This window comes from Microcaecilia unicolor, chromosome 6, assembly GCF_901765095.1.
Source record: "Microcaecilia unicolor chromosome 6, aMicUni1.1, whole genome shotgun sequence".
Classification (NCBI taxonomy): domain Eukaryota; kingdom Metazoa; phylum Chordata; class Amphibia; order Gymnophiona; family Siphonopidae; genus Microcaecilia; species Microcaecilia unicolor.
The window spans coordinates 172,685,441-172,702,685 of record NC_044036.1 but is presented as its reverse complement, the minus strand read 5'-3'; the positions used below and the strand labels follow the sequence as shown (position 1 = coordinate 172,702,685).

General features: G+C 40.4%; 1 protein-coding gene across 3 annotated transcripts in view; it reads left to right on the top strand.

The window, feature by feature from the left end:
- The window catches only part of ASPN (asporin), a 75,346-nt gene extending 60,166 nt beyond the window's left edge, over window positions 1-15,180 (top strand). For all 3 annotated transcript variants that reach the window (XM_030207122.1, XM_030207121.1, XM_030207120.1), the window contains exons 5-9: window positions 3,358-3,571; window positions 7,073-7,183; window positions 9,175-9,268; window positions 9,974-10,112; window positions 13,827-15,180. In XM_030207122.1, coding sequence (XP_030062982.1) covers window positions 3,358-3,571; window positions 7,073-7,183; window positions 9,175-9,268; window positions 9,974-10,112; window positions 13,827-14,024 — 756 coding nt within the window. In that variant the 3' untranslated portion in view covers window positions 14,025-15,180. The remainder of the gene's footprint in view (window positions 1-3,357; window positions 3,572-7,072; window positions 7,184-9,174; window positions 9,269-9,973; window positions 10,113-13,826) is intronic.
- Window positions 15,181-17,245: the final 2,065 nt, after the last annotated feature.

Sequence of the window (17,245 nt, the reverse complement as noted above, 5' to 3'; positions counted from 1 at the left end):
TCAGCAATATCATTATTTCAATGTGGAGATAATGATATTGCTGACTTGTTAAAAGACTGATAGATCATTTCAAGCTTATTTGAAAATAGGCAAGATCATCTACAGAGGGTTGGATCTGGAATGTTAACAGAAGTAAATCTGTCAATTATTTAAAAAATACCAGAATTCAGTTAAACAGTTGGGCAACATGAGACACAGAGACATAAATGTGCTGAAGTCAGTTCATGAATTAGAACTTAATGAATTCATAAGAAGTCCTCACAGCATAAATCCCTTACTCTCTTAGTAAACATAACATATAACAACATATGTTTCCGATTGAAGGCCAATGTAATAATGCAAAAGAGACCTGAGGCAGAGCTTAGCGTGGGTTCTGTGCACAAGTTTCTGAACTAGTTTGGTTGCCCTATGCTGAATCTAGCATACAAGAAAACTGGGCACAAAGGCTTGCATATGGTTCTAGGTCAGTTCCCACTCACCAATTCCCACCTGGAAAATTACCACCTAACCAATTCCCACCGCTCCAGGGAGGACAATTCCCACCCTTATCAATCATGAAGCATCACAGTCAGAAGTTTATTTCCTTCACTTTCCTCTTCCAGATCGGATTACCCCCAAACATACATCAATTCATACCCGAAACCAATCCGAGAAAATTACCATTAAAACAAACCATCACATTTGAATCCCACCCTCACTCACCAGATTCTGCCATAAAACAAGCTTTTTTTGGCACAAATCTTCCTGCCTGTCAGCGACTCCAAGCTTCACCACCACCCGATCCTGCCTGTCAGCAAGTCAGAGCTTCACTTCCACCTGATGCCACACGATACCACGTCACAAATACAATGCCTCTACTTATGGGAGTTTACACACACACAAAAAAAAAGAACCAATACAGCACTGACGAAAGAAAAAGAACAAAATATGGTAAAATCATTTTTAAAAACTACAGAGGGTGGGAAATAACCGGAAGGATGGGGTCCTGGGAGGGAACTGTCCCCCTTGGGTGGGAATTGGACAGGGGGAATGGTCATGGGGGGGGGGGGCGGAGATTTGTCCTGGGGGGAATTGGTGAGCAGGAGCTGTCCCAGTGGCAACTCGCTGGATACCTTGCATAGGCATCAGTGCACCGTACATTTAAATCTAATGCTAATGAAGGTATTAGCTATTGAACACAGATGCAAAGAACGCTGAATGCACCTTTTGTTTTGTTTTAATGCCTAGGCTTTAGCACAGGTCAGAAAAAGGGGAAAATAATTAGATTAGCATGGACAGCTCCAACTTTTCCCTCGGTCCTCTAGATCTTTCTCCACATGCCCCCAGCTTTCTTTCCCTCTCTGCTCTCTTGTTCTATCCACAACAGGACCCCCAGCTCTCTCTCTCTCTCTATCTGCCTTCTCTGGTTTTCTCTCCCCCCCCCCCCCCCCCCCACCAGACCCAAAGCTCTCTCTGCATTCCCCAACTATCTACCTCTCTCCCTTCACTTCCTCTGAAGTCCTCTTTTTATCCCTACCTCCAGATCTTTTTTTCTTGGCCCCAGGCTTGCTCTCCGTTTCCCGCCATCACCAAAGCATGTGCCCCCAACTTGCTGTCTCTCCCCGTGGCATGCATGCAATCTCTAACTTACTCTCAACACAAACTTATCTTGCTATCTACTCCTCTCATTTCCCCCTACAAAAGTAGTCTGCTCCTTGCTCCTCTTCCTCCTTCCCACCCCACACAGCAGCATTTGCTACCTCCTTCTTCCCTCCCACCCATAACTGTGTCCTAGCTATTAAAAGGCAACAGAAGAGCAGCTGCACATAGGACCACATGCTCTTCCCTCTGCCAGCCATAGTCAGAATGGAGCAGTACAACATAGAGCCCCATGGTCAAAATCAATATTCTGACTCCAGGTGGCAAAGGAAGATGCATTCTGATGTGTCACTGTTCTCCTGTTGCATAACTCTGAGGTGATGTGATAAATGATCAGCGTGAGGGTGTCAAACAATGAGAGCCACCCGCTGATGCTGTCTGTGCAGCAGAGGAATCCTGAGCAAATTCTACAGTGTTGCACAGAACTCCTCCTGGTGTAAATTATATCATACCAATAATCTTTATAAAAAAGAATAGTATTCCAGAGATGAGATGCACATTCATATATGTGCATGCATCTCCAGGTGATGATATAGTTTTTTTCTGTGTGTGCAAACTATTGAGTGCTGCTAGTGCATGCTTGTATAGGCACATTTCCATGGAAACTAGTGTGCTCTCCCGTTTGCACACATTTTGAATGTGTACTATTTGCATATTTATTTATTGCACTTGTATCCCACATTTTCCCACCTATTTGCAGGCTCAATGTGGCTTACAAAGACGTGTTATGGCATCGCCATACCAGGTTAAATAATCCAATTGGTGTTTTAAAGAAGTTAATGAAGACAGGAGGATTTGTTCAAGCAGTTGTAGAAAAATAACATTCTGAGTAAAGTTGGATAGGTGTTGTGTTATAGTTAGTTAAGGGTTTTCGTGGTAGGCTTTGTTAAAGAGGTAAGTCTTCAGGGATTTGCGGAAGTTGGTTAATTCGTTGATCGTTCTCAGGTGAGTTGGAAGTGAATTTCATAGCTGCATACTCGTATAAAAAAAGCTGGTCGCGTGTGTTAGTTTGTATTTTAGTCCTTTACAGCTGGGGAAGTGAAGGTTAAGAAAGGTGCGGGAAGATCTCTTAGCATTTCTGGGTGGTAGGTCCACGAGGTCCAGCATGTAGGTCGGGGCATTTCCATAGATGATTTTATGAACAATCGTGCAGATCTTGAATGTGATACGTTCTTTAAGTGGGAGCCAGTGTAATTTCATTCTTAGGGGTTTTGCACTTTCATATTTTGTTTTCCCAAATATGAGTCTGGCTGCGGTATTTTGGGCTGTTGATTTAGTTGCTGCATTGTGTGTAAACATTCTTTTCATAGGTGCATTAGAGAACCGTGTGCTAAGCTTATGGCCCTGTACAGCTTACTACATTGGCCTCTAAGTTATAGCCAAATAAGCAGAAATATAAAATATCAAATTTATTATTAAATAAGTACATATATGCTGTGGATGAAGTAATAAACATTCAAATACCTCAAAGGCAAACCAATATGCTAAAGGGAGAAAAGACAAGAGATTTGATCACATAACAGAGTACTACATTTATCAAGACAGACAAAGAATGATCAAGTATTGATAGGTGCACAATTTCTACCCTCTTCTGTTTGCTGGATGCTTCCCATTTTGGACTTAGCAGTTTACTCTTCAGTTAAGAACATCAGTATTACATGAGTCAGCTCATTAGAATTGCTATATAAAGTATATGTATCTCTCTTGTATTTCATCCAGGCTCTATATCTAAATAACAATAAACTATCAAAGATCCATCCAAAGGCTTTTCAGTCTCTCAAGAAATTACGGCGCTTATACTTTTCCCATAATCAGCTCACAGAGATTCCATCCAACCTTCCAAAATCGTTAGCAGAGCTAAGAATAAATGATAACAGAGTGAAGAAAGTACAAAAGGATGCTTTCAATGGAATGTCGTCTTTACATGTTTTAGGTAAGCTAGTCTCTGGAGAATGCTATTAACGTGTTTGAATGAAATAAAGTGGCAAGACTGTACATGAGTGCACAATTTTATGGCAAACAAGTACCAGCAGATATTGTTGCTAAAGGAATGTGTGAGAAGAAATGGGATCATTATTGCCCTCTTTGCTTGTTTTCAAATTATAAGTAGACTTGATGTTTATTTATTTAATATTTAGATTTTGCTCCTACCTTTTCCAGTAGTAGCTCAAGGTGAATTACATTCAGGTAGACTGGATATTTCTGTGTCCCAGGAGGGCTCACAATCTAAGTTTGTGCCTGAGGCAATGGAGGGTTAAGTGACTTGCCCAAGATCACAAGGAGCAGCAGTGGGATTTGAACCGGCCACCTCTGGATTGCAAGACCGGTGCTCTAACCACTAAGCCACTCCTCCACTCAATGTTGCCTCGATTAAATAATCAAGAGAACAATTTTCATGCATATAGTATCACCCATTCAGTCACACAAATCAGGCTCTGATTTCAGTGATACTGCTCCAGCTAGCCAGTATTTCATGTAAAAGATACTGTATTATAGAAATCTGGTTGTTACAGGTCGTATTGTGTATACACCTAACCGCAGACTTTTAATTGAACTAGTGTGTCTATACCAAAAATAGAAGTTTATGAACATAGCTCTCAGGCCATGTCATGAGTTTTCTGAACATTAAATAGTAATGAGTAAATATTGCAATTAATTTTAATATATTCATACAAACTGATGGATGCTTAAAGCATGGTCTTAAGATCCCCTAAGAATTAACCATGGAGTGCATGTGGGAGTCCTTTTCTTGGGATAGCTCTAGTCACAAAGAAATTCCACCTACCTGACTCCAAAGAGCATATTTGGAGTTAGGATTGGCAGTGCAACAGTGGAAATATGGGTATGCAGGACACAGGACAATTTTAAAACAACATGTCTGTAGAACACTTAAGTGCTCCAATAAACAAAGTTGTACAGCAAGAAATGAAAACTCTGCAGCAATCTTTCTAACCTCTCTTACTCAGGCCCTTTCATATCCTCTTCAGTTTGTTTTTACCATTTTACTCTTTACTCTCCTTTCCTTAATGTCTTCTCTCTTTTCTATTTCTTGCTCTTACTTCATTTTCTAATCCTCCAAAACCCCTGTTCCTATCCTCCTGTCTTTTTCTTCCTCTTTCTCCAAGTCACTAATTCACTCTCTCCATTTTTTCCCATTTTGAATTTTAATCTGCTCTCCATTCATTCTGAGGGTCTTTTATAAGGCGCACTCACGTTTTTGGCGCACGCTAAATGTTAGAGACACCAATGCATTCCTACGGGCATCTCTAACATTTAGCGCACCCACAATTTTAGCACGCGCTAAAAATGTGAGCGCACCTTAGCAAAAGACACCCTCTATTAGTAGGGACAGCTTCAGGCTGGAGGGGTACTTGCATTCTCTCTAATGTTCTCCTTCCTCTATCAAACTTTCAGTCTTCTTCATTAACCTTGAGTCCTTGTACTCATTTCCTTTAGTAAGCCCTTGCTTGCTCCATCAGCATGCCTCCCTTTCCTGCTCTATGCTTCCTCTCCAATTCAAAATTCTTGTCTCTCATTTCTCTTCTCCTGTCGATATTCCCACTTCTCCCCTTTACTAGACCTTTATGCCTTCTTCCTTCCCATCCCTGCCCCCTTTTAAGATCCCTATCCTTCCAAATATTCTGTCTCCTTTTAGGAACCAGTTCCATCCTCTCCTTATTACCCTGGTCCTCCCCTCACTGGCACTCTCAGTGACACTAATTGGCAAGCAGGGATGCAAACAGGAGGAAGTGAATAGCAGCAATGGAAGTACTGCTCCATGGTGGGAACTGGAAAAAGCATAGAGAAAGGCATCTAAAATGATTAAGGGGATGGAAAGACTGTCACATGAGGAAAACTGGCAAAAGAGGTTAGGTTTCTTCAACTTGGAGAACAGAAATCTGAAGGGAGATACGACTGAGATCTATAAACATCTAAATGGAGCGAAATGGGTAAATATGAAAAGATTGATTACTCTTTCAAAAAGGTACAAAAACTAGGGGACACTCCATGAAGTTGTATATTTAAAACAAATGGGAGAAAGATATTTTTTTACTCAACATATAGTTAAGCTCTGCAACTCTGTCAGAGCAAGGGATAAAATTAGTAAATGTAGCTGGGTTTTAAAAAGTTTAGATAAATTTCTGGAGGAAAATTCTATAAACTGTAGGGGTAGACCTGAGGAAAACCACTGCTTATCCCTGGAATTAAGTAGCACGGAATCTTGCAACTTTTGGGATTCTGACAAGTACTTGTAATCTGGATTGGCCATGTTGGAACCAGGATACTGGACTAGATGGGCCCTTGATCTGACCAAGTACGGCAACTCATATGTTCTTATATTCTAAAGAAGATGACGATAGAGGAGTTGGTGGTGGCGATGCTTGGAGAGGAAATGAAGGCTAAGAGCAGGAAGGCCAGGATCAAAAGGAGGAGAATTCAGTGAGATTGAGAGAAAAAAGACCGGTGACAAGTGACAGCATCAGGGTGAGGTAAAGGAGAGATAATGGGGAGCAAAGTCATATGGTGGCTGGGAGGCAAGCAGTATGTCATGAGGGAAAATGAGTGAAGAAAGCATTAGAAAGAAGTGAACAATCCCATCAGGAGGACGTGCAGCAATGAGAAGCACTGGGGAAGCAGGAAGCACTCGTGCCATTTGGAGAAAGAACACAGGGCAGTGGTATTGGAACTATATCCATTATTTAAAGCAAAACAAGTACACTTGAATCAGATGACAACCATACTTTAAAAAAGAAATTCTGTGTGAACTACTGAGGGCCAGCAATGAGGACCAAAGAGAAATTAACTAGAGTTTCTCTCTTGTCTGTCCCCTTCTCCTCTACTGCTAATTCCAGACTCCGTTCCTTTTATCTCGCTGCACCTCACGCCTGGAATAAACTTCCCGAGCCTGTATGTCTAGCCCCATCTTTGGCCATTTTCAAATCCAGGCTAAAAGCCCACCTCTTTAACGCTGCTTTTGACTCCTAACCACTACTCACTTGCCCTATACCCTTTTATCCCCACCTCTTTAATTCCCTTACCTCTTAGTTGTTCTGTTTGCCTGTCCTATTTAGATTGTGAGGTCTTTGAGCAGGGATTGTCTCTTCATGTTCAAGTGTACAGCGCTGCATATGCCTTGTGGCACTATAGAAGTGATAAGTAGTAGTAGCTTACTCAGTAGAGATAAAGAACCAGCAGCAACTGTAGCAAAACTGTTTGAAACAAAGAAACTATTATTTCTATATGAAACAGAATGAACACTCATAAGCTGATTTTATTCTGGTCACTGCTGTATTTATGTTTCTTAAGTAAGGTTTTGTTTTTATTTTATCAAACATGTATGCCTTTGCTAACCACCTAAAATACCTTTCAAAACCCCTTCTAATGAAAAAGAACTTTGTAAAACTAAATATAATCATAAGACTTTGTTTTGCAGAAATGAGTGCAAATCCTCTTCAGAATGATGGAATTGAACCTGGAGCTTTTGAAGGAATGACCGTCTATCATGTAAGAATTGCAGAAGCAAAGCTCAATTCAATTCCTAAAGGTATATTTCCTTTTTCAGCTCTAAATCCAATTAATATTCATGTGGCAAACTAATAAATGTATGGGACCTTCTCACTGTTCATCATTCAAATTCAGCCGCATATCAGACCTCTCAAAATCAAACTTCTTAAAAAAAAAAAAGAAAAGAAAATATTTTCCTGTTCCATTTAAATCAAGTCCTTACATGATAAGAAAGCAGAAGTAATAAATGACACACAAACTAAAAGAACACTGGGCTTAATTAAAGCAACAATTTGTGCCAGGGCAAAGCCCTTGCAGTACTAAAACTGACACTGATGGCAGGTTTGCTCATATTCACACTCAGCTGTTTCCAACAATCTTACTGGCAAAAAATAAAAACCTGGTAACTTCACTTAAAGTGGACCACACAGGTTCTAACGTGTGTGAAGGTCAACAGGGTCCTGCAATTTATCCTACAAATCAGTTTGTAGTAGTGTGTTTTGGCTACCACCATAAATCTAACAATGCGAAATCAGCAGTGCAGATGCTGTAGCGTGAGTGAGAACCTGATCAATCAATTAAAAAAAAACATTCAAATTCTTTGTTAGGTTGATTGTTAACTACATCACTTTCAAAAGAAACTATTGTTCCGCTATGTTTATTATGGTGGTCTCATGTGCAGTTCATGCCTTAGTAATCCTGCCTTCCATGACAGTTAATTCTTACCGACCTCTGTTAGAGTACAAATTTTGAGGCAGCTAAACAAATTTAAATTATTCTGAAATGATAAATTTTGCTTCTGGCTAAACATGTGCCTACTAAGATTTAGCAGTTTCATTTTGCACCAATATTAGTAAACCTGATCTATTGTCCAGCATGGAAAAATTAATTACCTGATCATTTTCTTTCCTTTAGTCCCAAAGGATCAGTCCAGACAAATGGGTTGTGACCATCCGCCAGCAGGTGGAGATAGAGAACTCTAATGAGTTGTGCCTCATAAGCTCCTGCACTTAGCAACCAAGCCAGTATTTGATAACAAAGCAGTGAAAGAGTGACTTCCAGAGAAAAAATTCCAGCTAGATAGAAAAAGAACTACGAAATGAAGGGCAAAACTTGTGCCATTTAAATAACATAACTAGAACAATACAAACACCCGAAATTACATAGAACCTGGAATAAACAAAATGATCACAGAAGGGCAGGCTCTGGAGTGATCCTTTGGGACTAAAGGAAAGAAAATTATCAGGCAATTAACTAATATTTCCTTCCATTACATCCCAAGGATCAGTCCAGACAAATGGGATGTACAAAAGCAATCTTTAAGAGGGGAGAGACTGTGCTATCCCTGCAGTGAGAACCGTGGCCCCAAAGGAAGCATCTGCTCGAGCAGACACATCCAAACGGTAATGCTTAACATAGGAATGAGATGACCACATGAACTACTTCACACGCTAACTGAATATCATGAAATGAGGTCAAAAATTGATGGGTTATGGATTGGGCATACAGTAATTTAGAGTGTGTTGACACTGGTATAGATAGGCAGATGCAATTACTGGTATAGGAGTGGCCTAGTGGTTAGGGTGGTGGACTTTGTCCTGGGGAACTGAGGAGCTGAGTTTGATTCCCACTTCAGGCACAGGCAGCTCCTTGTGACTCTGGGCAAGTCACTTAACCCTCCATTGCCCCATGTAAGCCACATTGAGCCTGCCATGAGTGGGAAAGCGCGGGGTACAAATATAACAAAAAAAAAAATTACTAAATTCTCAATAAATAAAAGTGATTTCTGAGTGGTAATTGTATGGAAAAAAGCTGGGCATGCCCCAACCGTTACCACACAGGTTTGGCATTTAACATAATAATAGCCATACAGGGTCAAACCAATGGTTCATTTAGCTCAGTATCCTGCAAAACATTACCACGCTTTAGTAAAATAGCCTCTTAAATAATTCTATGCAAAGACAAAAATTCAGATATGGCTTCCAGGGTAATACTATGGCTAACATTTTGTCCTATCTTATCTTTCTTCAGAGTTACCATCATCTCTGTATGAGCTTCATCTCGATCACAACAAAATTACTGGTGTAGAGCTTGAGGATTTAATTCGCTACAAAGATCTTCAAAGGTAACATTGAATGGGTTGTGTAGGCATTGCTGCGCTGCTTTCTAAACGGGGAGGGGGAAGCATTTAAATAATGCCTATTTATGTGCATCAATCAGAGGCATCAAAGAATAACATTTTCAGGTGTGTCCAGGGTATAAGCAAAGCAGCATTAAATATTTACTTCAGTAGATGTACATGCAATATGAAACTATTTTCACAGGAATTTGTCCAGGCTGAAAACTGTCCTCTTTCAGTAGCTGAATATATGTGCAAGAAGTTTCATAGTACTTGAACTTGTAGGTGCAAGGATAAGGGATGGGGCACAGAGAGGCAAAGTATGTAGGAAGGTGTTTGATCAGATTCCTTCCTACTGTTGTGGCCACTTGGCTTTCTCTTCTTAGGTGTGTCTCTCAAGAAAGCAGTGATCAGGGTCAGTGTGCCATCACCAAGGCTCTAATAAGCAAAGAAGGGTTCAAAGTGTATGAGAATGAGATAGCCTTCAATTATGTGTGGCAGACTCCTCATGAATGAGATTTGGCATCTCTCTGGCTAACCCCCAATGGGTGAACAGACTTGCTTGATTTATAGTCCTAAATGGATGGCCAGAAAAAGTTGAAAGCAACTTTTCCGATTTATAGTTTTCTCTTGTGAATTTATGACTGGAATTATTTCCCTATATAACAATAAATCCACACAAACAGATAAAATTTTGAATCTCATTTACAGGCTGGGCCTAGGAAACAACAAGATCAAAGAAATTGAAAATGGAAGCTTTGCAAACATACCAACTGTAAGAGAAATACATTTGGAAAATAATAAACTCAGAAGGGTTCCTCCTGGATTGCCAGACTTGAAGTACCTACAGGTATGTTAATAGATACACACTATATTATATTATATATTGATTATTATTATTTTTAGTATTATAATTTATAGATATATTATTCAGAACAAATCTATTATTTTAATACCCTAATTTAGGTGGAAGCTTAACAGCACTATTGTCATCACCAACCTTGTATGGAAATTTAATTTAGCAGACAATAAAGAGTTACATTCATTTTTTTAAAGCTAGCATCATGTCGCCATATCTAGACAAACTGTTTCATGTGTACAAATTAGGGCCAATTGAGCACTACTAGGGAACAATCATTATGTTGCAATGCTAAAATAACTTTATCAACACAAGTTTAAGGTAACAATAGCAAATGGAGGATGTGGAATCCAGTGAAATATAATCTATCAGCCACACGGTGGCATCATCCTCTAAGCTAATAACACAAGAAAAGCCATGTGGATTCTGACCAAGATCCATGGAGCCCATCATCCTGTCTCTGAAAGTGGTCTGCTGGGGTCACAAGTATCCACCAGAGCCCACAAAGTAGATCTATTTCCCATAGTTCATTTCCACGTCTATCTGGTTAATAATGTTTTATGGACTTTTCATTCAGGAGCTTTTTCAATCCACTTTTAAATACAACTATGTTGGTCACCCTGACCACATCCTCCAACAACAGATTCCACAGCTTAACTATGCACCATATAACATAGTAACATCGTAAGTGACGGTAGATAAGACCTGTACGGTCCATCCAGTCTGCCCAACAAGATAAACTCATTTTACTTGATATGCGATACTTTATATATATATCAGAGTTTGATTTGTCCTTGCCATCCAAATAAATAAACTTTCTACAATTTACTTTCAATCTGCTGGTGATCAGTTTCATGGCATGTCCTTTGGTTTTTGTGTTATCCAACATGTTAAACAACAGTTCCCTTAACTATTCCACCCCTCTCATAATTTTATAAGCTTCTCTCATCAAACCTTCCTAGTTGTCTCTTCTTCAAGCTAAAAAACCCTAACCTGTTTAGGCTTTCTTCCTAAAGGAAGCGTTCCTTCTTTATTTTTGTCACTGAACCTTTTCTATTTGCACTATATCCTTTTTGAGATGGGAAGACCAGAAAATACTCAAGGTATAGACGCACCAGGAACCTTTACAGAGACATAATGATATTCTCAGTTTTGTTATCCATCCCTTTTCAAATAATCCCTAACCTTCAATTTGTCTTTGTTTAAGTTAGTTTAGTTTTGTAAGCAGACAACCAAACAGCAATCCAAGGAAAGGCAAACAGAGCAAGAGTTTATCCAAATGTCAACTTTAATTGAAACAGGACCCAACCTGGCCAAGTTTTGGAAAAACCTTTGTCAGGTGTCACATATGATTCCACAATGCATCCACAGATTCAAAGCATGTACTGAGCTTTTTGAATCTGGGCTGGAGACTTGGTGGTTACTGACTTCTGAAATTGGACCAGGGCTTTTTCTATGCAGATGCTGTTGGCTGCATTCTTTTACTTCTGATACTGGACCTCATTTTTCTTTTAAATGCAGGTATTGCAGTACATGCTTTAAATCTGTGAATTTATTGTGGAAACCTATGTGACCCTTGACAAAGGTGTTTCTGTAATGGAATAGGCTGACTTGGATTTAGTAGCAGTCATGGAGATAACAGGCATAATTTTATACCAGGCTATAATCTATTCAGAAAAGATAGGGTAGGAAAAAATGGCAGAAGAGTTTTATTATAGGTTAAAGATAATATTAAAGTGAGACTTAATGGGAAAGGAAGAGGCATTGTGGGTTAATATGCAAAGAGCAAAGCAAATGGACAATCCTCCCGATATTCAGTGTTATTTTACCAGTCAGGAACGGCTCATGGCTGGTTAAATAGCGCTTAACTGGCTACCTGCAAATAATCAGAGGGAGATAGCCAGTTTTCTCCCACTGAATATTTGCAGTCAGTGCTTAGGCTAACTAGTTATATCGTCTGATATAACTAGCTACCCACTAATATTCAGCACATCACTGGCTAAGTTTGGTGGCCAAATTGGGTCGCTGAAATAGCAGGCCTATCTTTGGCCACTATAAACTTAATCGGCCAGCACTGAATATTGGCTTGGCTGGTTAATTTAAATTGGCCAAAAATAAGCCAGATATTAACCGGAAACAGCCCGGAACTGAACAGCTGGTCACACTGCTGACCGCGGGAGTTAGCCAGGCTACCTCCCGTGGTCTGAATATCGGCCTCAAGGTATTTACATTGGTGTGATATTCAGGCTTTCCTCACAGTCAGAAGAAATGAACTGAGATTTAATTCCCCCAGAAATTAAACCCTGATGGTGTGGAAGCTTTTACAATGTTAGATCACATGGCAGTTTATTCAGGTTCCACTGATATATCAATCACGCACTTGAACAATTAAAGATTAGGCACAGGCACTATTTTAAAAGTAAAATGTTATTTGTTATAGTACACACATTTCAGGGCTGTGTTAAAAATATATTCTTTTCACAAACACATATCAAAGGTTTGCATTAAAAGAATTTTGATATACAAATTGGGTACATTATGAGGCTGTGTGCCTTAAAATTTTAGGAAAAGCACCAAGATCTTTCAATATACATCCTGTATGTGCTACTATCTTACAGATTGTCATAGGACCCAAAAATCTTGTATTTTTGTTTTAAAATTAATAAATGTCCACTTTCACCTGGAATTCTATTAGGTCTGATCTTTATTGCCCAGTAGTCCTTGTGTTCAAACCAGTGGCGTAGCTACATGGGGCCTGAGGGGGCCGGGGCCCCCGCAGATTCACCCCTGGACCCCCCTCCAGGCGAACCCGCCCCGCCCCCGCCTACCTTTACTTTTGCTGGCGGGGGATCCCACTCCCCGCCAGCCGACATCTTCTCAGTCCTTCCTGCTCTTCAATTTGTTTGCTGACGTCCTGCACGTTGTACATGCAGGATGTCAGCAAACAAATTGAAGAGCAGGAAGCGACTGAGAAGAAGACGTCGGCTGGCGGGGAGTGGGATCCCCCGCCAGCAAAATTAAAGGTAGGCTGCAGCGGTGGCGGGTTTGCGGCGGGAGGGGGGGCGGCAATGTCGGCAGGGGGGGCACCGGGGGGAGGGCTAAAATGTGCCCCCTCCCCCTGGGCTCTGGACCCCTCCCCCACGGAAGGCTGGCTACGCCCCTGGTTCAAACATAACAATTGAAATTATTCATAAAATTAACACACACAGTTTTGAGTGGGTGGGGAACTTCTGGCTCCTGGGCCACATTCAAACAGCAACTTAATCTCATCTAGCACAAGGCAGCCCCCTTCCAGTGTTCCCACTGATTTTTCTTCTACTTATCACAATGGGAGCTCCTGTTGTTAAATGATTACAACATACATTCAACTTTATTTTTTCACATTTTTTTCTCATTCTACTCAAGCATGATTTAATATTATATGGTTTGTGATGGTATAACTTAACATCTTACACACAATGCTGTCTGGCAAATAAGGTGACTTAATTTTTCTCTTATACTTAAATGCTTACATCCTTTTAAACACTGCATTATTCCATAATATTAGCTTATTAACACTATAATGTTCTCGAAGTTCCAAACCAAGAAATCAATATACTTATAAACTTAACACATGCTGTAAATATACACAAGTCACCCCTCCTCTAAAATTAAAAAAAACTTGTATATTCATTTCTCAACTGTTGTATCTTTGTCTGTCTACAGGTTATATTCCTTCATTCTAACCAGGTTTCAAAAGTAGGCGTGAATGACTTTTGTCCAACAGGAGGAAGGCAGAAGAAATCACTATACAGAGGGATCAGCTTATTTGGGAATCCTGTGAAATATTGGGAGGTCCAACCTGCTACATTTCGTTGTGCTCTTGGTATGGCAAGTGTGCATATTGGGAATTTTAAAAAGTAGTAATATCATACAACGCACATGACATGATATTTGAAGAAGCGTCATACAAACCAAAGAGGCTGTGCCAAAATTATTAGTAATAATAATGAAAAAGTAGTAAACAATGTTTACAAAAAATTAAAACAAAAACATGTTATGTTGCTGGTTATTATAATACTTGAAATTTGTTTGTATAATACCACACCGTTTGTCATACGTTATCTGAGGTTATGAATTAAATACATTAACTATACCAGTCTTGTCTCATCTGAAAACTAAGCCTTACATTTCCTTATTTACCTAAAGTACATATCATTTCCTCCTATTCTTAATACATGGAAAAACATTTTATCAAATTAAGTTATAAATCTGGATAGCTCTCAAATCAGTCCTCAAATACACCAGCCAATCAGGTAATCATGGTATCCATAATGAATATACAAGGGTTATATTTGAATATACTTACATTTAGATACTTCTCATGCATATTACAGATAATTTGGATATCCTGAACACCAAACCGGCTTGGGGTGCCTGAGAGCAGTTTTGAAAATCATTGGTTCTTATAAAATAATTAGCATCTTTTTCTTCAACTACAGTACAAATGTGTATACTTTTTGTACAGCAGAGAACAAGTGCCTATAGTAACATATTTAAAAAACTGGAAATATATTATTATACATGAAATGTAAATGTTGTATGTCAATCTGATGGCAAAGAAATTGATAGACTGGTTGTAGAAGAAACGAAAACGTGTACTGAATTTGTCACATAGTTGTTTATACATTACACTTGGAACGTCTGACCTCAGCATCTCAGATTCTATTTACAAGCTTTTTGTGAAGCAAAATGGGGTTTGACACTCCAAAATGCAAAACCAAAATAAATCATAGTTATTTAATGTGCAAATCCTTGCTTTAGCAATGTCATATAGTGGTAACTTCTTATCAAGCCTCTTACATCATATCATTATAAACCTGTACTAGCTTGGTTTATTATATACTTTAAGCTTAGTAGACACATGTATAAGATCATCTGTAGTAACACATATAGTAATAAAAGTTGAATTCCTCTATCAAAATCTTATGTTCTTCCTTTAGTCGAAATGTGGAGGGGCATAATCGAACGGGGCGCCCAAGTTTTCCTGAGGACGTCCTCGCAGGACTTCCCCGCGAAGGGGCGGGGAAACCTGTATTATCGAAACAAGATGGGCGGCCATCTTTCGTTTCGATAATACGGTCGGGGACGCCCAAATCTCAACATTTAGGTCGACCTCAGAGATGGTCGTCCCCGATTTTCGGTGATAATGGAAACCGAGGACGCCCATCTCAGAAACGACCAAATTCAAGCCATTTGGTCGTGGGAGGAGCCAGCATTTATAGTGCACTCATTCCCCTCACATGCCAGGACACCAACTGGGCACCCTAGGGGGCACTGCAGTGGACTTCAGAAAAAGCTCCCAGGTGCATAGTTCCCTTACCTTGTGTGCTGAGCCCCCCAAACTCACTCCCCACAACTATACACCACTACCAAAGCCCTTAGGGATGAAGGGGGGCACCTACATGTGGGTACAGTGGGTTTGTGGTGGGCTCACATTTACCATCACAACTGTAACAGGTAGGGGGGGATGGGCCTGGAAAAAATATTTAAAACATGTTATTTTTAGGGTGGGAGGGGGTTAGTGACCACTGGAGGGGTAAGGGGAAGTCATCCCCGATTCCCTCCGGTGGTCATCTGGTCATTTAGGGCACATTTCTGTGGCTTGGTCGTAAAAAAAAAAAGGACCAAGTAAAGTTGCCCAAGTGTTCGTCAGGGATGCCCTTCTTCTTTCCATTATCGGCCGAGGACGCCCATGTGTTAAGCACGCCCTAGTCCTGCCTTCACTATGCTTCCAACACGCCCCCGGGAACTTTGGTCGTCCCCGCGACGGAAAGCAGTTGAGGCTGCCCAAAATCGGCTTTTGATTATGCCGATTTGGGCGACCCTGTGAGAAGGACGCCTATCTTCCGATTTCTCTCGAAAGATGGGTGCCCTTCTCTTCCGAAAATAAGCCTGTTAATCATTTATCTTCATTTGACAAACTAAACTGGTAATTAAGGAGTTTCTTTTACAAAGCCGCATTAGCGTTTTTAGCTTGTGGTAAAAATCATCTGGTGGTAAACTGAGATGCCCATTATATTCCATTGGGCAACTCAGCTTTTACCACCAGCTGATTTTTACTGCAAGCTAAAAATGCTAACATGGCGTTGTAAAAGGCCCCCCCCCCAAGTCAAAATTGCTTCAAATAGGTAACCTACAATATTCCTCCCAAAAAATGAATAGAGTTTATAGTAACAGACGTGTATATTGCTATAGCTGCAAATGTATATGTCAACTGGTTAAAATGTTTATATTGTCTGTACTGTAAAAATGGATAATTTCTGTATTTACATAATGTATATTTGTTAATTGTATTCACTATAAATTAATTGACTTCAAAAAACATATCCTGGATTGTATGTCTAATAAAAATGTTGGATTTTATCCATGTTTGCTGTTGTATATTTAAGTGATAAAAATACTGCGTGCTGGAACCTAATTTATTACAATAAATCACCAGATACAATTATTTCTTCCTTTTCACATTGAGGGGCATAATCAAACGGGGCGCCCACGTTTTGCTGAGGACGTCCTCGCAGGACGTCCCGGCAAAGGGGCGGGGAAATTTATCAAAACAAGATGGGCGTCCTTAGAGATGGCCATCCCTGGTTTTCGGCGATAATGGAAACCGAGGATGCACATCTCAGAAAGGACCAAATCCAAGTCAGCATTCGTAGTGCACTGGTCCCCATCACATGCCAGGACACCAACCGGGCACCCTAGGAGGCACTGCAGTGGACTTCACAAATTGCTCCCAGGTGCATAGCTCCCTTACCTTGAGTGCTGAGCCACCCAACCCCCCCCCCCCCCCAAAACCCACTCCTCACAACTGTACACCACTACCATAGCCCTAAGGGGTGAAGGGGGGCACCTACATGTGGGTACAGTGGGTTTCGGGTGGGCTTTGGAGGGCTCACATTTACCACCACAAGTGTAACAGGTAGGGGGGGATGGGCCTGGGTCCACCTGCCTGAAGTGCACTGCAGTACCCACTAAAACTGTTCCAGGGACCTGCATACTGCTGACATGGAGCTGGGTATGACATTTGAGGCTGGCAAAAAATATTTTTAAAGTTTTTTTTAGGGTGGGAGGGGGTTAGTGAC